The sequence below is a fragment of the Phaseolus vulgaris genome, chromosome 1, assembly GCF_051622355.1.
Source record: "Phaseolus vulgaris cultivar YP4 chromosome 1, ASM5162235v1, whole genome shotgun sequence".
In the NCBI taxonomy this organism is placed as follows: domain Eukaryota; kingdom Viridiplantae; phylum Streptophyta; class Magnoliopsida; order Fabales; family Fabaceae; genus Phaseolus; species Phaseolus vulgaris.
In genome coordinates, this window is record NC_143498.1 from 35,544,702 (window position 1) to 35,569,084 (window position 24,383).

General features: G+C 35.4%; 2 protein-coding genes across 5 annotated transcripts; both read right to left on the reverse strand.

Moving 5' to 3' along the window:
• Positions 1–6,369: 6,369 nt before the first annotated feature.
• Positions 6,370–12,208, reverse strand: LOC137813867 (Formyl transferase). Of its 4 annotated transcripts, none has more exons than XM_068616328.2 (7): positions 12,028–12,208; positions 11,047–11,599; positions 10,673–10,784; positions 10,266–10,442; positions 10,042–10,168; positions 6,889–7,016; positions 6,370–6,777 (listed from the first exon to the last, which is right to left on the reverse strand). In XM_068616328.2, exons 2-6 carry the CDS (start codon positions 11,453–11,455, stop codon positions 6,903–6,905), a joined length of 939 nt encoding a protein of 312 aa, XP_068472429.2. In that variant the 5' UTR covers positions 11,456–11,599; positions 12,028–12,208; the 3' UTR covers positions 6,370–6,777; positions 6,889–6,902. The 4 variants fall into 4 exon arrangements, with proteins under 4 accessions (XP_068472429.2, XP_068472430.2, XP_068472431.2 ...); XM_068616329.2 differs by having other exon boundaries at positions 11,047–11,604; positions 12,028–12,198; XM_068616330.2 differs by having other exon boundaries at positions 6,370–6,716; positions 12,028–12,193.
• Positions 12,209–14,137: 1,929 nt separating this feature from the next.
• EGY1 (Peptidase M50 family protein) lies at positions 14,138–21,692 on the reverse strand. The gene is made up of 10 exons (XM_068616332.2): positions 21,036–21,692; positions 20,018–20,479; positions 19,710–19,850; positions 18,913–19,014; positions 18,456–18,667; positions 16,728–16,778; positions 16,515–16,584; positions 14,822–14,890; positions 14,502–14,552; positions 14,138–14,397 (listed from the first exon to the last, which is right to left on the reverse strand). The coding sequence occupies exons 1-10, from the start codon at positions 21,384–21,386 to the stop codon at positions 14,239–14,241; spliced, it is 1,668 nt and encodes a 555-aa protein (XP_068472433.1). The 5' UTR covers positions 21,387–21,692; the 3' UTR covers positions 14,138–14,238.
• Between the last annotated feature and the right edge of the window lie 2,691 nt (positions 21,693–24,383).

A 24,383-nucleotide genomic window follows, 5' to 3' on the forward strand; every position in this document is an offset into this window, starting at 1 on the left:
TCTCACAAGAACAATCAATTGAGTCATCTCTTGCAACATCTCTTGCTCTCTTTGTGTGAGACCTTTTGCCTCTTTTTCTGCTATCATTGAGTCCACTCCTCCTACATCAAAGAGGATCAAAACAAAAGTTGTGAGGTCTGGAGGGAGAGTTGAGGGCTGGTTTTCAGGGGATAATGAGCTCATTGAGAGATATCATTTTGAAACAAGCACAAAGGTGATCAACAACCCCAAAGTTGTTTCCTTTGATTGGCTGAAAAGTCAAAAGCTTGACAATGTGAGAAAGCTTCTAAAAGATCAATTGCTGAGAAGATTCTTGGAGATGAAGGGAAACATATACCATGATTTAATTCGGGTATTCTACACTAACCTTAAGTTTGAAGGAAACAACCTTGTTTCTCATGTGAAAGGTGTAGACATGGAGATTACCCATGATGTGTGGGCTGCAGTAACGGGTTTAAAGTATGTTGTTCTAAGGATCAACAAGAGAAATCTAACAACTCTTGGAAAAATAAAAAATCTTTTTCAAACCTTCCTTCTAAAGATTCTTCTTTCAACCCTGAGGAGTTTAATCCTTCTACTTCTACTCATAAATCACCAATCAAATCGTCTAGTAAAAAATGTTTTAAATGCTTAGGATATGGTCACATAGCTTCAAATTGCCCTTCTAAACGTAATATATTTATACATGATGGGGTAGTAGTTAGTGAGCATGATTCCGAAAACTCTAGACATTCCTCACCTTCTAAACTCCCAAGTGATATTGAGAGCGAAAGTCCTTGTGAAGGTGACTTATTGATGATAAGGCAAAAGTTGGGAACAGTTCCAAAATCTTTGGATGATACCCAAAGAGAAAATATTTTTCACACCCGTTGTCTTATCAACAACAAGTTATGTTCCTTGATTATTGATGGGGGTAGTTGCAGTAATGTGGCTAGTACAAGAGTTGGGGAAAAGTTAGCCTTACCCACTATCTCTCATACCAAGCCTTAAAAATTGCAATGGCTTAGTACCGAAGGTAAAATCATGGCTAACAAATAAGTCCTCATTAACTTTGCAATAGGAAAGTATAAAGATGAGGTTTTATGTGATGTTGTGCCCATGGAAGCAATTCATCTTCTTTTAGGAAGGCCTTGACAATATGATAGACATGTTTTACATGATGGCCTATCCAATACAATGTCTTTTTCCTTTCAAGGGCGCAAGGTTATCTTAAAAACCCTTTCTCCCAAAGAGGTTCATGAGGACCAAATAAAAATGAAAACTAAAAGAGAAAATGAGAAAGCAAAAGAAGTAAGTACTAAAACGAGTCACACCACTTTATCCACTAAATCAATCATGTTGACTCGTGTTATGCCTCAAGTTGAACCTCAAAGGTATTCTTCTTCTTTATCTTTTTCATTACCCAAGGTTTCTATTTCAACACCAACTTGGTCAAAGAATGTTAGGGATGATTTTTTCATACCTCCTAATAGTTTTCACCATTTAAGAGGACTTTTTCCAAAAAATATCATCATTCCCAAACAATTTTTTCCAACTTGGTCTGTCTATAGGACCTCCTTTTCTGAACTCCCACTGCTTACACATTCTAAGTCATGTTTGCCTTTCTCTTATTCTACTGTTAATCTTGATAGTAAACTGACTTTGTTCTATGCAGGGATTCAGAATTCGTGGACGAATTCTCTCCAACTCGGGGAGCATAATAAAGATCAAGTAAGAGAGGACTTTACTAATGGAGGAAGAGGCCATCCACCCAAACATTTAAAGTTCTTCCTTCTAGTCTTCTCAAAAATTAAAGAAGAATTAAATAAAGAGAGAACCAAGCCTAAAGCCAAAAGAAGACTACAAGCATTCAAGAATGGGCTCCAATTAATATCTCTCTTTATAGTTTCTTTTGTATAAAAATATAGAATAGCTTTAGGATATGCTAAAGAGGGAAACCTTAAAGACACCTCTTTTTTATAGCACCTATAGGCGTTAGTTTTAGGAAAAATCTAGAAGGTGCCTCTTCACTCTCCATTTAGGCGCTAGAATTGGAAGAGTTAGAAGGCTACCTTGTAAAGCTTCTCTTGTAAGCTTCTTTTGTAATAGGTGGCCGGTCCTTCTCCCTATAAAAGGAGGGCTTGGGTCTTTGAAATGATAGAATTGATTTTGTGAGTAAAGAACCTCTCCCAAATTGGTGAATGAAATTGAGAGAGACTTGTGTCTTCTTCTCTTCTAGTCTTATCTTGAGTGCATTCTTGGACTCTCAAGTGGCGACAACTACACTCATCTTGAAGTCTTTCATCCTTCAAGTGGCGTGCACACCTCCAAGATCTCCAACCACATAAGTTTCCTTGTTCTTTTCATCTTCTTCATCTATTTCCATTCCAAACAAACTCTAAAACATGTCTTTGTTGTTTCTAGTCATTTCAATCGGTAGAACTTGCTTGTATTGTGTTTTTATTCGGTAGTTTCCTTTAACAGATAATTCACGTTTATCCAAGATCTCTATTGGGTAATAATTTCCCGTTGGTCCTTGTAACGCAACTCGGGTTGAACTTCGTCCGGCCCCACTGCCAATTTGAGTTGAGACACATGGAACATCGGGTGGATTCGAGCTTTGTCTAGTAAGTGAAGTTTAAAAGCCACCAAACCCACCGGAAAAGGACCATAGTACTTGGCGGCCAAATTCGGATGTAGTCGATTAGGCATCGATAGTTGCCAATGTGGCCTAATTTTTAAAATATACCATATCCTCCACTTTAATTGAAGATGGTCTCTTATTACGGTTGGCGAAATTGGACATTTGATCCTGTGCGCTCCTTAAATGAAATTTAAGCTGTGCTAGGGCCTCATCCCGGTTCATTAAATCTTGTTCCACTATTTCTACCATAGTCTCTCCTACAACAAAGAATTACCACCCAGAACCAACAAAATTGGCTAGCCAAACTATTGGAGTATGACTTTGACATCGTGTACAAGCCTGGAGCATCCAACAAGGTGGCAGACGCTTTATCACGAAGATTGGAGGAAGAGGAAGACAGAGTGATGGAAATCAATGTCTTATCCATACCCTATTGGAGGGATATTGAATTAGTGGAAGAACAAAAACAACAAGATCTGATATTGAAAAAGATCATGGAGGAGTTCAAAAACAATCCGGAGGCACACAGGAATTATACCTTGGAAAGTGGGAGACTAAGGGGCGAATGGTATTATCAACATCTTCGAGTTGGATTCCCAAGTTGTTACACAAGTATCATACTCTTTATTTAAAGACCACTAACCGCACTAACCGTTATTAACTATTACTAACCACCATTAACCGCTACTAATTAGTACTAACCACTACTAACCGCCCTTTATTTTTTATCTTTCCTATAATATATCTTCCAAATCCTATCATTATTTTGTCTCCTAACATTACTTCCCTCGAACAAAGCAACCTTTTCCTCAAGGTTAAATTATGGAAATTGAAAAGGATCATGGAGGAGTTCAAAAGCAATTCGGAGGCATACGGGGAATTATACCTTGGAAAGTGGGAGATTAAGGGGCGAATGGTATTATCAGCATCTTCGAGTTGGATTCCCAAGTTGTTACATGAGTATCATACTCTTTATTTAAAGACCACTAATCGCACTAACCACTATTAACTATTACTGACCACCATTAACCGCTACTAATTAGTACTAACCACTACTAACCGCCCTTTATTTTTTATCTTTCCTATAATATATCTTCCAAATCCTATCTTTATTTTGTGTCCTAACATTACTTCCCTCGAACAAAGCAACCTTTTCCTCAAGGTTAAATATGGAAATTGAAAAGGATCATGGAGGATTTCAAAAGCAATTCGGAGGCACACGGGGAATTATACCTTGGAAAGTGGGAGACTAAGGGGCGAATGGTATTATCAACATCTTCGAGTTGGATTCCCAAGTTGTTACACGAGTATCATACTCTTTATTTAAAGACCATTAACCGCACTAACCGCTATTAACTATTACTAACCACCATTAACCGCTACTAACTAGTACTAACCACTACTAACCGCCCTTTATTTTTTATCTTTCCTATAATATATCTTCCAAATCCTATCTTTATTTTGTGTCCTAACATTATTTCCCTCGAACAAAACAACCTTGTCCTCAAGGTTAAATTATGGAAATTGTTCCTAAATGGTCTTCACATCCTCCCATGTTGTGTCCCTATCCCCCTCATTCCACTTTATTAAGATATGTGGAATTGATGCTCCTTGTCTACTGCATGCAAATTCAGGTATGGAGGCTTAGGTGGTGGTGGGAATGAGAGGGGGTTTTGTATAAAAGTTTTTGCACCTAGTAAATTGAAATTCCAAGATTCTGATGTCATTGATGTTCTAGTCACCTTCATTATCAAGAACCCACAATGATTTCTTATGCTTATGAAGTAAATCTGAATTTGGAAAAAAATGATGCTTGGTTGCATCTCCACCTTCAACTTTTTTATTGGATAACTCTATAATTGGCCTCTCAAGAAAAATATCATTGCAGCATATAATTTTCACTTTCTTTATCGATGCATCCCCTTCTGCCCTTATCATTTCAGTTTCTCTTGCAAATCTCACTTCATTTTTGGTTTTTTCTTCGCTACAGAGGATGTGATTCTTCGTATCTGAACCTTCTCCCACATCTTAGGTCTTCTTCTCTTCATCGTTAACAAATTTCTCTCCTCCCTCAGACATTTTGTCCCATTTCTTGATGTCCTGCAGCATTTCTTTTATTTCAAGAATGCTCTCCTTTAGCCCACTAATGTTTGTCTTTAAGCTGTTAATGTTTGTCCTCATCTCCACCATTAACCTCCCTTGTTCGCTGGTTAATTTCTCAAAAGCCACAGTTCTATATTCCTTCCTCACTTCTTCTTTTTTTATCCACAGGTCGGACCAATTTGTTAGGAACCAAGAAAATCACACCCAAAAATAAGTTAAGAACACCAAAAACTGAATAATTTTATGTATTAATAATTATGCACTTTACATTCAAAATGCCTAAAAAAAATAGATTATTCCTTTTACACAGGATTTTCCTGTCTACCAAACAGAATACCCAAAAAACATTTATCTTTTACTAAACTAGTTGGTCTTTATTTAAAGATCACTAACCGCTATTAACTACTACTAATTATTACTAATCACTACTAACTACTGCTAACCACTATTAATCCTCCTTTATTTTATTTTTCTATAATAAACTTTCCAAATATTTTGTGTCTTAACAGTACCCCTATTATATGCGAATAAATAACATATAATATAAAAAAAAAATAAGAGAATAAGAATTTATGTAAATTATTTTTTTTATCAATTTATTTCACAAATGTCTAGTTCTCGATCAATATGATAAAGTTTTAACTAATGTAAAGTAACACTACAAGTTAAAAACAAGTAATGCTTGGATCCAACCAGTTTTGGCTAATTTACAAGTTTGTCTAACTTCAAAATACATTCCAAATTACACTTCCAAAATATTTAAATAATAAAAATAAATAACTTAAAACATATTATCATATTTTTAAATTAACTTTGAATTATGTAATTCAAAATTTTCTAGACTAACTTTTAAATTATATAATTACAAAAAAAATTCTATATAATTCAATCCAGAATTTGTCTGACAAAACCAAGTGCAGAGGTATTTTTGAGAACTTTCACACTTTATAGAGGTGCAGAACGAAACCCAGGAGTACAGGAGGAAAAGATTTTCTACTCTCACTCTTCAGCATTTTGTTTTCCTCTAGAGAATTCTTACCCTGATAACTCTAGAAGTTTGTATCGATTTCTACAGTTTTAAACTGTCAAAAAAATGTTAAACATAAAAATCGGAAAATACAATTAAAGTGTTTATAAACACAATTAAAGAATGTTTATAATCGTCAAAAAACAATTACTAGTGTTTGCAAGAAAATGGTAGGTTGTAACAGGTTTTTAACCTCGCAATTGACATTTGTAAAGGTTTTTAGTAGTCAAAAATTGCATTTTTAACCTCCACAGATCATAACTATTTGTAGCAATGGCAATGATAAATTACTATTGTTTGATAAAATAATACAAAAAGGATTATAAATTATACCATATCTACTATTGCGTTGAAGAAAATAAACTATAACCCATAAATGTTCAGTAATTTAGTTTTCTCAATAGACCATGAATTTTCTTCAAACAGCAAGTGTGATTTTCCTGCAATCAATTTAAATAAATGCATAGAGTGGCTTAGATCTAAATCCCCTTTAGCATATTTATTTTAAAAAAAAATGAAAAAAAAAATAACATTCTATGGCAACCTTCCACAGTAATATGAAGTTTAATTTGGGTTACCTTCAATATGCTCAACAAGTGAAGTAGCAGGAGAATACTTGCAAATAAATGGGTAGTAGCAAAGAACTAACGCATAGCAGTAAAAGCTTTGGCATTCAGAGACAGTTCAATTACAGACTAAATATTTATAAATTACAAAATGTCTTATGGCACATCAAGTTTCTAATCCAAATACTATAGTAGATAATTTCTTTATTGAGGAGCAAAATCATGATATGTTAATGGAAACTTGTGCAGGGAATGAAGGACTCCAAAAATATGCTCAGTGACCCCATATTAAAATCCACCGATAGCATATAACAGTTTATGCAGATCATATCAGGAGATGAGTTTGTGACTTCTTGCTTATTATATGTCTCCAATGAGTGCACCAGAAATTACCTACCTAATAATTACAATTCATTAACGCTTTGGGGTAAATGTGAAGTTTTCACAATCAAAATCCCCTATAACAGAAACAAAAGTCCCATCAGATGCAAGACTTCATCATAATAAGAAATGAAGTATAAAAATACTTTTTACAGCCTTCAAGGAAATGCAAAAGAGAATATCATTACCATATCAATGATAATCAGCGAAAGTCATTGGGGTTTTCTCTGCTTTGGATGAGAGGAACACCATCTTCCCTCCAAACTACACGCTCTTCACATAAAGCCTCCACAACCTCAACGTATAATTGGTGCTCCTACATTGAAAAAATAAATAAATAATCAGTAATCAATTGAGTTCATCTTGAATGGTAGGAAGCAAATAAATATACTACTCTAAAAGCTACCACTAAAGCTATAAAGAAGATAGATATAAACATTGATATTTCTCATTCTTTTCATAGGTGAGAGAGGAAGACACTTGTATCACCAAAGAGACACCAACAACTAAATGATGACCCTACAAGCTAGGGCATTAAAATTGAACTAAATAATATTATAAATATTATTTCTAACATTGTAAGACCATCTTATAAAATCTCTGAGGCATTTAATTTTCCTTCTTTTGGGCCTCTTTATGCCCATCCTATCATTGACAGTCTGCTAAGTTGCTGATCTTTCGATTGCATAAATGTCAAGGTTCATGATGTGTTAATATCTTGAAATATAAAAAAAAAGATAATAGAATTCCTAATAAAGAACAATACAACACAAGAGAGAAAAAGAACTGTATGACTTTTGTACTGATTATCAACAAGACACTTTCAAGAACTAAGGAATACAGAGTAGAACCCCAAAAGGAGCACTCTCCTTTTCACAATGCAAAAAAATCCCCCGACTAGGAAAAAGTCCAATTGATAGACTTCCAACAGACTTAACAGAAATAACTAACAACTTGACCCAGACAACTATTTTTTACAATTGACCCTATCCCCTATTTTTCTTTCTATAATAAACCTGTAGAGGTTTTTTCCATTTTAGATGCTCCCTAAATTCATTCCTTGGCTCCATTTAATTCACCCAGTAGTTCTTCTAAAACTGTCTTGTTTAGAGCTCAATAGTCAATGCAAAATCTCCAACTTCCATCCTTCTTTTTAATTAAAATGATCAACTTCTTTTGCTGGTGGCAACCCTTTCCGTTCATGAAAATTTTGACAAATTCTGTTGATACCTTCTGCACTTGATTTTCGTTGTCACTTGTCAATTCTTTCCTGGCTACATGATCTTTCTCAACCACCCATAGCATAGACATCAAATCAATTTTCTTCTTGGCTAATTTCACTAGAGCTCGTGAAGATACCACTGATTTAGACAAACTAGGATCTCCTTGGATGACAATGTTTTGACTTTGATGGATAAATGGCATACACAAAGTCTTCCAATTAGCATTAATGTCTATCAATGTCACCAGCCAAGCTACCCCAAAATCAAATCCACTATCTCCCAAATCAAAATAAAAAGAAATAACCTTCTATCACATATGCCCCCCATCTGTACCATTAGTTTCTTGCAGCATCCTTAAGTAGATTTCTATGACTAACCCCCAACTTACATAATAAGGTTTTGTTGGGTCGATTTCAAGCCCTAATTTGTGCACCAGGTTGTTGGATACAAAATTAAGACTTGCTCTGCTGTCAATCAAGATCAACACCTCCTGCCCTTGTTATTCACCTCTCAACTTCATAGCCTGAGGTTGGGTCAATGAACATACCTAGAGATTCATCTACCGACAAACCAACTCAAGACACCCTTCTTTTTCTCCACTTTCAGCATGCTCTTCAATAATTGCTATCTCTCTCTCTCTTCCTTAATTTGCCCATCTTCCACCAATATTGTCACCCTTATACCTTTTTCAGGGCCTGGCCATAGCCCTTCCACATGATAGCACCTTCCTTTGTCTCTTCTTTTGAAATATTCAGAGTAGGGAAGAATTTGAGTTTTCCTGTTTTTTGGATACTGGAAAATTGGGTTTGGCCACCCACCATTAGATGATTCTGAGCTGTTCACGCCAGGGTTCAATTCTGCTGCCACCATGATACCTAAATCTGGAACTCGCAGCTCTCCCCTGCATGTTCCCGTAATTCTGCATTTGATTCATGGCTTCTTCAAGAGCGTGGGCTACTTCCATGGATTGAGTAAGGTTGTTAGGGTCACATGGGTGAACTAAACTCCGAATGTCTTGGCACTGCCCTGCCAAAAAATATCCCAACAATTGGTCTTCCCCATTGTTGGCTTGTGCAACCAAGAACTCAAAGTCCTGTAAATACTCCTACTCCTCCGGTCTGTCTCAAAGATCCTAATCTCCCATAAACCATACCTCTGCCCTTTTCACCAAATATCCTTCCTCATCAAAGCTCCTGAGAACCCCTTCCAAGAATGATTCTTGGTTTTCTAGTGCTAATATTGAAACCAGGGCACGACATGCCCCTCCATGCTAATAAAGCCAGCTTTAACCTTTCCAAACTTTTACTTGTACCTTGAAAGTTCTCTGCTCTGGCCAGCCATACCACTGGATCTTGCCCTTCAAAAGTGGGTAATTCCACTTTCTTAATCCACGAAGGAGATAATGTCTCTTTCAAATTCTCTGATTTCCCCCTCTTCTTCCAATAAGTTAGCATTCTGATTTACCAAATTGTCTCCCTCCATGGAAGGATATTTTTTATTATTCTGCTGTAACAACAATTTCTCGATATATTCCAAGCTAGTTAAGTCTGCCAACTGAATCCCTGACGCTTTCTATAAAATTCCAACCTGATTATCCATTGCGATGTGCATCGGGCACGTCGGACCAAACTTGTTAAGAACTTCTTGAAATAAAAGAAAAAGATAACATTCCTAACAAAGAACTACACAAAGACACAGCAAGAGAGAAAAAGTACTGAATAACTTTTGTATTGATCATCAACAAAACTCTTTCAAGAACCAAGGTATACAAAGTATACCCCCAAAAGGAGCACTCTCCTTTTCACACTGGAAAACCAGTAAGACGAAAACACTCAAAAAAATCCCCTGAATTGGAAAAAGTCCAGTGTAAAAGACTTCCAACAGACTTAAGAGAAATAACTAACAACTTGACCCAGTCAACTATAATTTACAATTTGACCCTTTCCCCTATTTTTCTTTCAGCAAAAGGTTTTTCCATTTTAGATGTTCCCTAAATTCATTCCTAACAGAATGCTTATCACAAAGATATTCGCTGAACTCCATTCAGGATTAAAACTATAGAATAGTTTAAAATGCCACCCTTTCTGGGAGCTGATTAATGATATAGTCTGCCTTTACCTCGTTGAGAACCCTTGCCGCCAAGTCCTCCGCAGTATCATTAGCAAGCACAGGGACCACACCCTGTGCAAGGATACGCCCTGTGTCATAGTGTTCGTCAACAAAATGAATTGTAGGACCTGAAAACCTGACCAACACAGAAAAATGAAGCACAGAGATGTTATCAAGAACCAAGTACAGTAATGTTTCACTGAAGTGCTTGAGATATTTCATGAGAAGTATACCTTGCTCCAGAAGCTATTACTGCTTTATGAACCTTCATGCCATAGTAGCCCTTGCCTCCAAAAGCTGGAAGAAGTGATGGATGAATGTTGAATATAGATCTTTCATAAGCTCGGATCAGTTCCACTGGTATCAGTTTGAGGTATCCAGCTAAAAGAACAAAATCTACCTCGAATTTCCTGATTAAAAATGTATTACACGTTAATAATGTAACCACTCCATGCAGTAGATTGAAAGTCTTCCTTTGTCCCCTTTTACAGATTTTGCCATATTTGAGTTACACTGGTTTCAACTTTTATTTGGTTTCAACTTTGCAAAGAATCCACACATCAGATTCATTAAAAAAATAAAGACCCCAGACTCTAAAGTAAAATACAATTGCAAGAAATCAATTAAAGAAGCATCAAACCTTAGTGTATCAACAAGGTCACAGGGAGATAATCCTTTGGGTTCATCCCTTGCTTTAGGGAACAATATAACTGGGATACCATTATTTCTTGCATACTCTGCACCTCCACACTCTGGAATTACATGAAACAAAAAAACAAATTTTAGTATACCAAGGCTCAAAATAAAAGCGAAATCAAAAAACAGTCCAAACAAGCATCCCAAACAAGACAAGGAAGTTTAGCAGGCATGAAATCCTAATCCAGTCATCCAGTGACTATTATAAGCTAAAATTGAAGGAGATACGCTTCTAGGAAAAGCAAGATTTTAGCTAAGCTGGATGATGACACAAAAGGACAAAAATAAAAGAAAAGGGATATTAAGATAGAGAATTACCACTTTTATTTGTGACCAATACAGTAACATCTCCATGAAGCGATCCCCTTTTGGAGGCCTCGTGAATTGATCTGAAGTTGGATCCTCCGCCAGACACGAAAACTGCTAGTTTTTTTCTTCTCACTGTGACCTGCGCCCTCACCTCATGGTCCTCCTCGGGTTCTGAAGTACTACTACTACTCTTGCTACACCATATTCTCCAAGAACTAGAACAAGCTTCTTTGTGCACAAAACTGATAGCATGTAAAGCTGCACTTGGGACGTCAAGATTCTGAGATTGAACAAAAGGGTATGTCGATGAAGAGAGTAGAGGAGGGAAATTTAAAGAGAATGATCGCTTCACCGTTGGAATTGAAGGCGCTAGTGATGATTTTGGAAAAAATCTGGAAATAATCTGCTGAGCTTCCATGGAAAAATTAATTTAAGTCTGTGTTTGATGTTGTTGGCGAGGTTGAAAAAGTTAAGTTAAGGGATAGGTAAAACTGATTGAAGGGGCCGAATGAAACAACACAATTATGATCTTCAAGACAGCGCTCTGTGTCAAGAACTTTGTCTAAACTTCCAATGCATCACAAAGAAACTCACATCAATTAGTAACTCATCACAATAAGAAAGCCAAGAAAAAACAAAAGTTATCGTGTGAAAGCACACAAGTACACTAGACCCAAAATAAGAATTCCTTTTAGAACAACTCCAACGTGGTTGCTTATACAAACAATTCTTCTGAATATAAAAAAGAAAACCAAAACGAGAAAAACCCAGATAACAAAAGCACAATTTTTTAATTGTGGAAAACCGAAATCAGAAGCTTAGTCCCAAAATCAATAGCAACATTTGTCGAAAACCAATATCAGAAGGACAAACCCAAAAAATATGAACAGAATCTAAAATCACAAGCACAGTTCCAAATAACAGATGCACCATCCAAAATCAGCAGCAGCAACTGTGGACAGTCAAAACAACAAAAGCTCAAATGTTTACCTTTTGGGTCTGCAAGGAGTAACGCTTGTGCACGCGTTATTAAGCGGGTGGCGAAGAAGAACGAGCGAAAAAAAGATTCGACAAGGACGAGGTTACGACGCAAAGTTGGTCATTGGTGAGAGCGAAGAAACACTCTGGGGGCGGCAACTGAATCCTGTCCTATGTTGAAATATTTTAAATTGAAATTATTTTAAACAAAAATAATAATAAACAAGTTAATAATAATATTTTAAAATCTATTATCTCTTATCTAGTCTTTTATTGACTCTTTTTCTTCCAAAAAAAATGACTTATTAATCTTTTTATCCATAAAAATATGTAATATAATAATTAAAATTTATACAAAAGTATCAATATACATTATAATAAAAATATATACAAATAATAAATTAAATTGCCGTATAATTAATTATGAGAATTATCAGGGGTGTTTTTCGCAAGATTTTATAATGAAAATATATAATTGATAATTATTAAAATAAAAGGTGATATAAATAGATTGGTATATTTGAGTGCAATAAAAATAGAAGAAATTATTGTCATTAATCTTTTTTGGTAATTATAGTTTGTGTGATTTTTTACTTCAATAATTTTACTATTTCTATGTAATATAAAATATTATTATTCATTGTTTTACTTATATGACATTGTCAAATGCAAATTTTTAAAATGTATATTTAAGAAAAGTTTATTTATTACACGAGTGTTTATTAATGGCTTTTCTCTTTTATACAACATCAGAGACTAACGTCGGAAATTGAAGAGAAATTTTTTATTTTTTTTTATCGGCAATAGAAGAGAAAAAATTAGGAAGTGGGTTTTTGTTTAACTAGCTTTACAGAAAATGCAGTACATAATTGATCTCTATATTTTGGAATATGTATAGGGTTTTGTATTATTTTTTTTGTTTCTCTTCTTTTATTATAATATATAATTGAAATGGCGTACATTATTTTATATTTTAGCAAACAAGTGGACAAAACTTTGAATCAAAGACAAAATTTCTTAAACAAATAATTATTTTATACATGTCACCGACAATACTAAACCAACATATATGGTGATGTAAAATAAAATACTATAGTTTGATAAGGTTTTGAGGAAGGTGTTTGAAGGAGATGATTTACTACGTTAAGCACGGGAAACTGGTATTAGATGGAAACTTAAATTACAAGAAAATGTTGGCAAATACTCCCAACACCTCCATTGGTTCCTGCACCTCCTTATAGTTTTGAGATTCCATCTTAGTATTTATTTTTATTTTATTCTTTTACACAGATTACATAATCCATAACACTTTCATTATATTATAACACTTTCATTATATAATGTATGTACCAAAAGCTAAATCTAAGCTAAATCTAAATCCATATTCTGTATAACCAATTTGATTATACAATCTGATTGATCATACTGAATTTGGGTTTAGCTTTCAACTTGAACAATCTGATATGTAATTTAAATTATATAATATTCCAGAATCGGGTGTGTTCCGATATAAAAACGATACTTTTCTTTGTGAGTTCCATGCGTGTCTGAATATGATTCAAAGCTGAAAGATAAGGTTTAAATTAAAAGTGTAATAATCAAAATTCCAAGTTCTTAAGAATATGAACTCTTTCAAAAAGCTGGTAGAGTCCGAATGTTGCATTAATGACTCCTTATCGCATTTAATTCCCAATTTGTTCTACGGTTTATGGTTTGTTTCCTCTGGAAAGCGATCTACATGATATATAGACATGATAAAGTTTTTTTCTATATTTGGAGGTAACAACTGCATGAAGCCATCAACAACAACAAATTAGATGATGATCATATTGTGTGGACACTTAGCACAAGGAATCTTTTCCATCTCCAGGAAACTTTTGCATGCTACAACAACCTCTACGGGAATACATTGGAACAGGTTTTGCTTTAAAATTTTAGGTTCTTATATAAGCTTTTAATTTTGATCCACTAACCTTACAACTGATTTATGACCAATATTATACTAGATCCGGGCTTACACTGAATTGTGCATTTCACATTTTTCTACCAATATTTTTTTTTTTCTGTTTATGGTCGATCATTTTTGCCCAATAAAGTGAAGGTTCTATTAGGAGGGGTCGCGTATAAATTAGAACTGAATTGAACTTGGCTTTGGTAACGATATTACCTATATACTTCACTACTCAATTTTAATTAAAAATGACCTTAGTATACGCATAACCATCAAAATGCAGTTACAAGACCTATACCAAGTTCCTCTGCAAGCTCATCCCCGACAGGAACAAGAGTCAAGACAACAAGAAAAATAGCAACTGCTACAAGTGCCTTTCTCCATGTTCCAGCTTCTGTCACATCATTTAAGCACGGTTTCTCTGGAGCCCTCTGCAAAAATTACAAATCAGTAAGTAAAAATTCAAATATAATTGCAAAAAACAATTAACTACAGTTTCATCGTTTCCTTTCAATCAAGACAAGTATTTGCATACCTGACATAACAAAACATAAAGCCCCCAAGGAAGTGAAAGAGGTCCACCAAGCTGTTGAAAGGAGTAAAAGAAAACAAAAGTGCAATTTAGCTTTTTTAATAAAAAAATGGAAAACAATAAATTACCATAATAAATCAAGAAAAATGACTAAACAATGAGGAACATATGTCCTATTTCCTTTCAGGAGTTAGTAAACAAGAAAATGCAGAAAGGCTGGTAACTATGTGTGCAACCAAATGATGTAAAGGTTGAACTTTCAACAATGTTATTCAACAACCATATGTTTGATTTGTTTAATCTAAACGAAAGATCAGACATACCACTCCTAATCCAAGCAATGTATAAGTGGTTAAACCAAAGCCAACTAGCGCATTTTTTCCAAAAGCACCCTGCAAAACACATGTAGCAGAGTTAGCATATGCTTTTTACAACACTATATATTAGATAGTTCAGAACAATTAGAAAAAAATTTGTTTTTCATGTTCGAGAAATATTAAGGTACCTAATCATATAATGAGGATACTCTTGTGAGTTCTATTCACATCTTCCAATAAAAAAAAATATATATATATATATATATTTCCATGTCCTAGGTTGTAAATTTCATACCTATGCTCAATATAATATATCACCTTTTAACATCAGATCATTATCATAAGTAATAAATACATTTGAAATATGAATTAAAGCTGGTTAGAATGTTGAAGTTACGTGACCACTGGGAGGACACATGGGAAGCAAACCAAAATGTATAAATTCATATCATCCAATAAAAGTTATACATGTCCATGTCATAGGTTTTAAAGTTTATACCTAAGTTTAAAACATTATCACCTTTTTAACATCAGAGCATTATCATTACCTATAAGAAAATACATATAAATATGAACTTTGAACTTATGAATGAGTTCTATTCTCCAAAGACTTTAATTTACCTTCTACACCAAACTACCATAATAATGTTACAAAAGGGTTTGACTAATTATTATATCATTCTAGTTCCTCACTTCAAATCATTCCCATGACAGGTATGTCCCTACTTTACTCATTACAATAAAAAATGGGGAAAGTCATGTCATAGTAGTGTCCTCCCTTTTAATTCTCAGCATCTTACCCTAGAAAGGAAAATAACTAGGTCTCTTCTACTTATATCCCCTATTTCCGACAAATGCCCCACTGTTAACCCAGAAATGGTTTACTTATAAAAAAATAGCTCACCTCACCCTAACACTTTCCAAAATAGCCAACACAAGTTGTGGTTATCATGATTGTATATATAGCTAAAATATCCACTGCATTCCAACCTGTTCCTAAAAGGTCATGACATCAAGAGGCACTGAGTATATGTTGAAGCCTAACTTTGGTTTTTCCTGCCAGTGTAAGAAAAAATGGACTGTCCTCTTATTTTCTGACTCCTCATTTCACTTCCCAGACAAGTCATTCAACAAGCTTCTTCTTCTTAATACCATCCACCCAACTTAGAAAACAAAGTTTTGAGTCTTTTAACCCGTTGACTGCATTGATAACAGTCAGAAAAAATACAAATTTTGATAATTGATATTAAAATTAGGATCTGTGATGATATAAAAAAAAATTAAAACACACGGCAAAATGTCATAAGTCCTAATTTAAAACAGAAACAAATCTAGCAAGCACGGGTTTTAGCTAACTAATTATGTGTGTTTGGTCATATTTCTATTAATTGCTAACGACAAAGGAATATGAAAGGAGCTTTAAGCATGGAATCTACTACAAAATTTCAAAATGCTCTCAAAGCATTGTCCTCGATTGAAGCTTAAGGCCCTACATGACCATTTCATTTACGTTGCTTTACCTGTTATCCTAATTGGAATTGATGAATGTGGAGAATATCTTTCATTTAGTTCAAACAAAACTGAAAATAATCAGACAGTATCTTCCCTGAGTCAAATATTGTCCCAAATTACTTTAAAAAAATTACAAAGTAAGCAATGTATTTTTCACCAGCTAAAACTTGAAAGGTGAACAAGATACCTGTATTGCTCTTCCACCATCAAGGCACCCCACTGGAAGCATGTTAAAAGCTTGTATGGTTAAGCCACACCTGAAAAATCATAATAAATAAATATATAAGCAGACATGTTACGGAAAATTAATGATTAAGAGTATGTTTGGGAGCAAAAATTTCTTCATAAATTTGATTTATCAATGAAAGTAAATTAGATTCCAGGAGGAAAAGTTGAATACCAGCCTGCAATCACAAGAGGGTGAATCGGAACCATTGCAGCATGCATTGCTCTGCACGTTGACATTAACAAATAGCAATGTATCAGGTTAACTGAGACCAGAATAAAAAATTACCTACATAAGCATCAATTCCAATCTAGATACTGAGATATTGTTTGTCCCAACTTATGTTGGATTTCTCTCTTTAAAAGGAGGGCCAATTTTTCTAAGAAAATGTAGCTTTTTTAATAAAGAAAAGTTTAAAAAAAATGAAAGACCTCTTTAAAAATGCTAGTTTTAGGAGATTTTGACTTTCACTTCTCCACTTCCTTTTGGGCCTTTATTGTTAACTCAAGATCCAAGAAGACATACCTAACAAATTTTAACTTAACTTGTGTTTGGTAGGGAATTTCACAATTTTAAGGAAATTAAAATACATTGAATTTAAATTGCTTTTAATTTAAATTATTACATTTTCAAATGTTTTTTAGATAAAACACTTCAAATTTATTGAATTTCATTTTTTTTGCTTGGATAGAGTATTTCAATTACCATCAAACATAAAAATTCACTTTATTTTTAAAAAATATTTAATGATTCAAATACATCGGTTTAAATTGACATTGGTTGAGATACTATTTTATAAAAGTCCACCAAGAGTTTTTCCACTCAAGAAATGTTTTTCTTGATTGACATCGATTGAGGTTATTTTTAATTATTACCAATCACAATAATTTCAACTTACATTGACGTCATTAGTCAATGTTATTCTGGCCACCTTTTTCACTAAGGTCAACTACAAAATTCCCCTGAATAACATTTCCTGAAAAAATCCCTGGTCGAGGTTGGCTTAAAGCTCCCCCGCCAACACTAGAAAGATATCCCTAGTTGATGTCAACTAACGAAATTGTGTTTTACATCTACTGAAAAAAAAATTGTGTTTAACCTTAACTTACATCGGCCAAAAGATATCCTCGATTAGCTTCAACTTAAAAGAAACCTCGACATCAATTAAAAAAACATGTTTAGTCAACGACACCCTATCAAGACTAAGTTGACGACATCACATTCAAGGATGAATCGATGATGTCTTGACTGATGCAAAGCCGACAACACCCCAATTGAGACAAGCTGACAATGTCCGACTAAGATTGAGTCAGCAATGCAACGACCAAGGTCCCGTTGACAATGCTGATGCCAAGTCAAAGAGAGAGCATGAAGAGAAGAGACATTGATGTGAGAGAGAATAGAGTATGAAGAATTTCAAATTCTTCCTTTTTAGGTGAAGTTTAAATTCTCCAATTTTGAGTAATCAAATTACTCTCTTAAATTTCTAGAATTTCAATCCAAACAACATATTTTATCATAAAGCTTTCAAATTCTCTATAGAAATTAATTGCCGTCTAGAAATTCTCCATCCAAACACAATACTAAAATTTAAAGTAACTTATATTAAATTACCAAACAATTTTATCATTAAATTTAGAGTACCTACTTTCAACTTTAACCTTAAACAGCTTTTAAGCTCTAAAAAGACCAGGCCAAACACTACCTAAAACCATGGGCTGCAATCAATGCATACACTTAGAAACAATTGATTTGGAAAATGACCCAAGTGTAATTATCCATTTTTTCCATTCAAATAGTGTATATTAAATAAATTAATTACAAAAAATCACAAGCATTGGACCTATGTTTAGCTAATTATATTCTTAATCCATTAAAAACCATGGAAAGAAGGGGACATACGCATAACCAAGGGTTGCTCTACTGATCAATCCAAGAAGCAAGGAACCTTGAAACAACAAGCTAGGAACTTGCACCAAATCTCCTGTTGTATCTGGATTTGATGAGAGAAGAAGGCCAACAGCAAACATTGAAAATGATAATACAGCACCAGCAAAGGGACCCGCAAGTGATATGTCTACTTTTGTACTTCTATCAGGAAGGATGGATTTAAACTACAATGGAGTGTAAACAACCATGGATCAGCATTTAAGAGCATATTAAAACTTAAGGAATGAACTTCAGTCTAACTAAAATGTTATAGCATATCATATTTAGTAGTAGCAATAGAATAGATAGACAGTTAAAAAATGCTTTAGATGACAATTTGGATGGTAAACAGATGCTTGCTATTATAAAAGCTTTAGCCAGTGGTCAGAAATTCGATACAAAAATAACAAGAAAAAATAGATAATCTCACCTGGGTAATAGCACCAAAGCTGCCAAGTGTGATGTTTGGAATGAAGAAAGGAATGCTTAATTTTACTTGTTTAGGAAATGCTGCTAGAAAGTGTCCAACCTCCTGCACATACCCATATCTGTCAGGTATACAGAAAACAAAAAGCAACAAGGGTAATTTAACCAATTTAGTAAACAATATGTAGAGAGAAAATTAAACAAATAAAATAGGAAGTAAGGGTTGGGCCATTGGACATAAGTAATAAATACGATAGAAAGTGACCTTCAACACAGCGCACATGGCAGGTATTTCTATTTATACAATATTTGACAGTATATATGTATTAAAGTGGATTATCTTAATCTGCAGACTAACTCAAACTTCTGACTGCTGTCATACATTGCCAATAGTGAGTCAGTCAACATATTGACAACAATACTAGATTAGTTGATAGATTCTTATGACAGATTGCTTGCGAAACAGTATTGTGGAAATTATAGAGTTTAGGTAAAGGAGGAGAAAAGGTGAGACTAGAGAGGATATTAATTTACTTATAATTCATTATCATAGGCACCGTCTTCATCACAACACCTCTGCACAAATCACTTGCACCAAATTAAAGTTTGTTTGTTGAAGACAATAGTCTAAAAAGCAGTAAGTTTGAAAATAGGTCTAATAAAAGCAAAAAGATCGATCCCAGACTATAATATGAATAAAACTCATAGCAATTTGTTGTAAGACAGAAAGATAAATAAAGAAATTTTGATTTTCTAGAAATTATATTAAAAAAGGCCAAAACAAAAATATGAAATGCTTACATGAAACAGAAGAACCCCCAAGACACCATAAGCTAAAGGTAAAGCTGAGTCAACAAATGGAAATAGCAACTCCATATCCGGAGCTTCAACAACATCTGGATCTGTGAAATATTTCACAACTTCTGGGGGAAGTCTGTTGATCTGGTTAACCAAAAAGCACGGTATCAACAAAATATGGAGAAATGACGGAGATGGCAAGACATCAATGCAACTAATGACACTTTGAGAGAAAGACAATTGAAACATGTTGCTCACAAAGATTTACCAATCATCACCTGATGTTCAAAGATTATCAATAACTAGCCTACCTGAGATGCAATACCTAGCTCCACTGAGGAACCAATTGTTAGGAGAAACAACAATAATGCAATGACATATTGCCAGAGCGTTGTTGGCCCCGGATCAGAAACCTCCTTCCTCAACAAACCAAAGCTAACACGCGGCCCACCACGCGGATCAGGACTCTCTGAATTGGGTTCCTCCACCATAAAAAGGTTGTATTTATCACCTGTGACCTCAACTAGAAGATTTTGGAGTTTCGCAAAAACATCCTCTCTATTCCCCCTTAAATTCCCAAGGAAAAGAATGCCTTCTCCCAAGTCTCCAAAAGGTTCCTCTTTCGTCACCCAAAAAGTCGAATACCCAAAAAGCTTATCCTTAATCAGCTTTACATCAGCAGGATCAACCTTCTCAGGCCCAAGGAGCTCAATAAGTTTGAAAGAATCAACTTGAAAAGTGTTGTATGCTGGTCCAAGCGACGACAAAGATGACTAAACAAGTAAATGATGCAAACACGAGAATTAGCAATCACAACAGATAATTCACATGCACATAATGCAACAAAATACATGTTAATGAATAGAAATTCTAGCAATCAAACTTTCACGTCAACAGAATATAAGTTCTCCAATCAAAATTAGAGTTTTACCTAGATAATCTGTGTTGACCTTTAACACAAACCTTTATTGCATGGATTACAAAAGTAAAACTCCAAATTTGATTGAAGAACACCACAAACACCTAAGGAACTACTTCTAAGTTTTGTCCTCCAATAACTACCCTCAGGTCTTCAATGAAGGACAAATGTGAAGTCTAATTTGAGAACTAAAATGGCTACTTCTAACTACAAATTTCTCACAGGGTTTTATCCACATATGCATTAGCAAATATCAATCTTTAAACAAACTTTAGGTGTTACACATCACGATTCTACATTAAATTAAATAACTTAAATTGCAGCTACCTAAACGCAACAACCTAACAGCTAACTTCAACTAATCTTAGAAACAAATTCATAAATCAAATTATTTGCTAATGAAGGCGCACCCTATGAGAAGTAGAAGGAGGCGTTGATTTCTCCGAACTGAATCCTCTCTCCTCTTCAGGCATCGTCGTCGTAACGTTGGATTTGGAATCATCGGCACCACTTTCCTCTACAGCACCAACGTTGTCCTTGTCACTGTCGTTGTCATTAGTACCAAAACAACTACGGATGCCCGAATTGGCGTGCTTCAACTTGCCCCATTTGGGTACTCGCGCGCGTGAGAAGAAGCAAGAGGTGCCCCTCAGGCGCGTGAGCTTGTGGCACTGAATCCTCTCCCTGAAGGCACGGCGAACCGGGTTGGAGCGGAACTCCGAGTTCAGAGGCATGAAACTGCAACTCGTTAGAGTCCCCATTTCGGAACGAAACAACGGTCGTTTGAAGAAAGAAGCGTTTCAGAATGGCATGGAAAGTGTGACACGCATGAGTGTGCGTGCGACTTCCGATGAACACTACACTGTTGTTCAAGGATTTTGATTTGGATGTGGTTGCGGGGTGCTGCAGCCTTTGGATAAAAATTAATATTATTAATATAAATATCTTTTACAAAAAAAAATAGTAAATACATTTCCCTTGTTTTTTTGGTTGCTTAATGAAATATCTTTCTTTTTCTTTCTCCTTTAATCACACCCATCCATTAACCAACTCTTTTTTCTGTCACCAATTCCTTTAACTTAAATACAAAGATATTATACTACAAAAGAAAATGGTTTGTTTTCTGTGGCTGATGCTGAAATTGCGATATTTATACGTATAAAAATTATAAGAAATGTGATGATGATCAATTGGAATTACGAAAATGATTTTTCCGCATCTTATTTTCCATTACTCCAAATTACAACTCTGACTTGAAGGAAATTGATGATAGTAAGGGTATTTTTGTTATTGCTGAAAAAGAATTAAAATTTGGAAGGTTGGAAATAGTGAAGGGTAATTTTGTCATTATGGAAGTCAGGTATTAAATGGTAGAAAATGTCGCATTGGCTTTGGTCATAACCGCACGGCGAATGCGTATATATTTCCAGAACCATCGGGTCATAGTTAAGACTAATTACCTCATTATGAAAATCTTGACTAAGTCGAATTTGGTCGGACGAATTATAGGATGGGCAATCAAGTTGTTAGAATTTCACATTCAATATCAGTCCAGGGAATTTCACATTCAATATCAGTCCAGGGGAGCAATTAAATCTCAAGCCCTCGTCGATTTCGCAGCAGAGCTAACTCCACAATCGATTGATGAAAAAGGTTCCAAATGGATTTTATATGTAGATGGCTCTTCGAATAGTCGATCGTGTGGCGCGGGAGTAGTATTGGAAGGACCAGGTGAAATTGTCGTTGAACAGGCCCTGAAATTTGAGTTCAAGACTTCAAATAATCAAGCCGAGTATGAGGCCATCATAGTCGGTTTTTACCTAGCCAATGAATTAGAAGTAACTAAGTTAAACTGCAAAAGCAATTCACGACTAGTGGTTAGACATCGTTCGAAATCTATTAACCAAATTTGAGGAGGTATCGTTCCAACACGTCCGGCGAGAAAATAACACTCGGGCGGACGCCCTATCACAATTGGCCACCACCAAGCAGAAAGGAGTACATCGGTCAGTCGTACACGTCACGTTGACCAAACCCAGTGTCGGTGCAGAAGAATGTATGGCGATTGATACTCGGCCAAATTGGATGACCCCCATTAAGTAGTAATTAACAGATGGAGTATGTGACCCACACTCAGAAAAAACGATGAAGCAGCAGGTCGCCCGATCCGTACTCATCAACCAAGATCTGTATAGGCGAGGAAACACTTGTCCACTCTTAAAGTGCCTTACTCCTTAGCAAGTCACTTATGTGATGAGCGAGTTACATGAGGGGGTATGCGGAAGCCATTCTGGGCACGAACCATGGTTGTTAAAGTGTTGTGGGTCGGGTACTATTGGTCGATCGTGCAAGGAGATTGCACAGAATTCGTCCGTAAATGCTTAAAATGCTAGGAGTATGACACCTTGTCGCACCACAAGCCTGAGAATTTACATTACATTTTGTCTCCCTGTCCATTCGTAAAATGGGGAATGGATATAGTTGGACCCTTTGCACTTGGCAAGGGACAGTGTAAATTCGTGTTGGTCGGCATCGATTACTTCAGTAAGTGGATCGAGGCCAAACCCTTGAAAGCGATAACGACCTGAAATGTTCAAAACTTCGTATGGAAGAATATCGTTTGTCGATTCGGATTACCTCAAGTCATCATCATTGACAACGGTCGACAGTTTACCGACGAGGGTTAGAGGAATTCTACGAAAAGCTCAATATCAAGCATATTGCGAGTTCGGTCGAACATCCACAAACCAACGATCAAGCAGAGGCCGCCAATAAAGTCATCCTTAATGAACTCAAAAAATGACTCGGTCCGGCCAAGGGAAATTGGACCGAGGAACTTCTAGAAGTCCTGTGGGCCTACCGGTGTACCCCGCAGTCTACGACTCAAGAGACGCCTTACAGTCTGACGTACGACACTGAAGCCATGATTTCGGTCGAGATAGGTGAACATTCATTACGGCGACAAACGTTAGATTTGGACTTAAATAAGGAAAGCCTATTGGTCGGCCTTGACCTTATCAGCGAACTAAGGGACAAGTGCAAAATACGGGAGGAAGCATGTAAGATGCGGGTGGCAAGGCGGTACAACTCGAAAGTGAAGCCACGAAGCTTCCAAGAAGGAGATTTAGTTTGGCGCATGCGCAGCGATGCCCGGAAGGACGGGGGAAATTTTCAAGCAACTAGGAAGATCCATTTTGCGTTACCGATAAAGCAGCCGGAGGAGCATATCGCTTAGAGTATTTATCAGGAAAATCTGTACCGAGAACGTGAAATGCCACACATCTCAAATTTTATTATAGCTAATGAATAAACACAAGTGTAATCTTTCCTCGCTCGGTTGTTTTATCCCTAAGGAGGGTTTTCGGCCGAGCAAGTTTTAACGAGACACTTTAAAAATCATTTCTCAAAATCATATACGGTTAATCATTATTCACCAAAATCTTGGTCAGAAATTAATAACTTAAGTGTTATTTATCAAATCCTTGGTCAGAAACAAATCACTTAAATGTTAATTGTTATCTACCGAAGCGTTCGGTCAGAAGTTAATAACTTAAGTGTTATTTACCAAATCCTTGGTCAGAAACAAATAACTTAAATGTTAATCGTTATCTACCGAAGCGTTCGATCAGAAATTAATAACTTAAGTGTTATTTACCAAATCTTTGGTCGAAAACAAATAACTTAAATGTTAATCGTTATCTACCAAAGTGTTAGACCAGAAGTTAATAACTTAAGTGTTATTTACCAAATCCTTGGCC

What these genes read in the sequence shown, in the direction of transcription:
- LOC137813867 (XM_068616328.2), bottom strand. Translation starts at nt 11,455, where the DNA reads ATGGAAGCTCAGCAGATTATTTCCAGATTTTTTCCAAAATCATCACTA. An exon ending in GACCTTGTTGATACACTAAG is followed by an intron (nt 10,443 to 10,672) that starts GTTTGATGCTTC and finishes ATTTTTAATCAG; the next exon opens with GAAATTCGAGGTAGATTTTG. An exon ending in CGGCAAGGGTTCTCAACGAG is followed by an intron (nt 7,017 to 10,041) that starts GTAAAGGCAGAC and finishes TTTTCAATGTAG; the next exon opens with GAGCACCAATTATACGTTGA.
- EGY1 (XM_068616332.2), bottom strand. Translation starts at nt 21,386, where the DNA reads ATGGGGACTCTAACGAGTTGCAGTTTCATGCCTCTGAACTCGGAGTTC. An exon ending in GCTTTGGTGCTATTACCCAG is followed by an intron (nt 18,668 to 18,912) that starts GTGAGATTATCT and finishes ACTCCATTGTAG; the next exon opens with TTTAAATCCATCCTTCCTGA. An exon ending in AGAGCAACCCTTGGTTATGC is followed by an intron (nt 16,779 to 18,455) that starts GTATGTCCCCTT and finishes GTCAACGTGCAG; the next exon opens with AGCAATGCATGCTGCAATGG.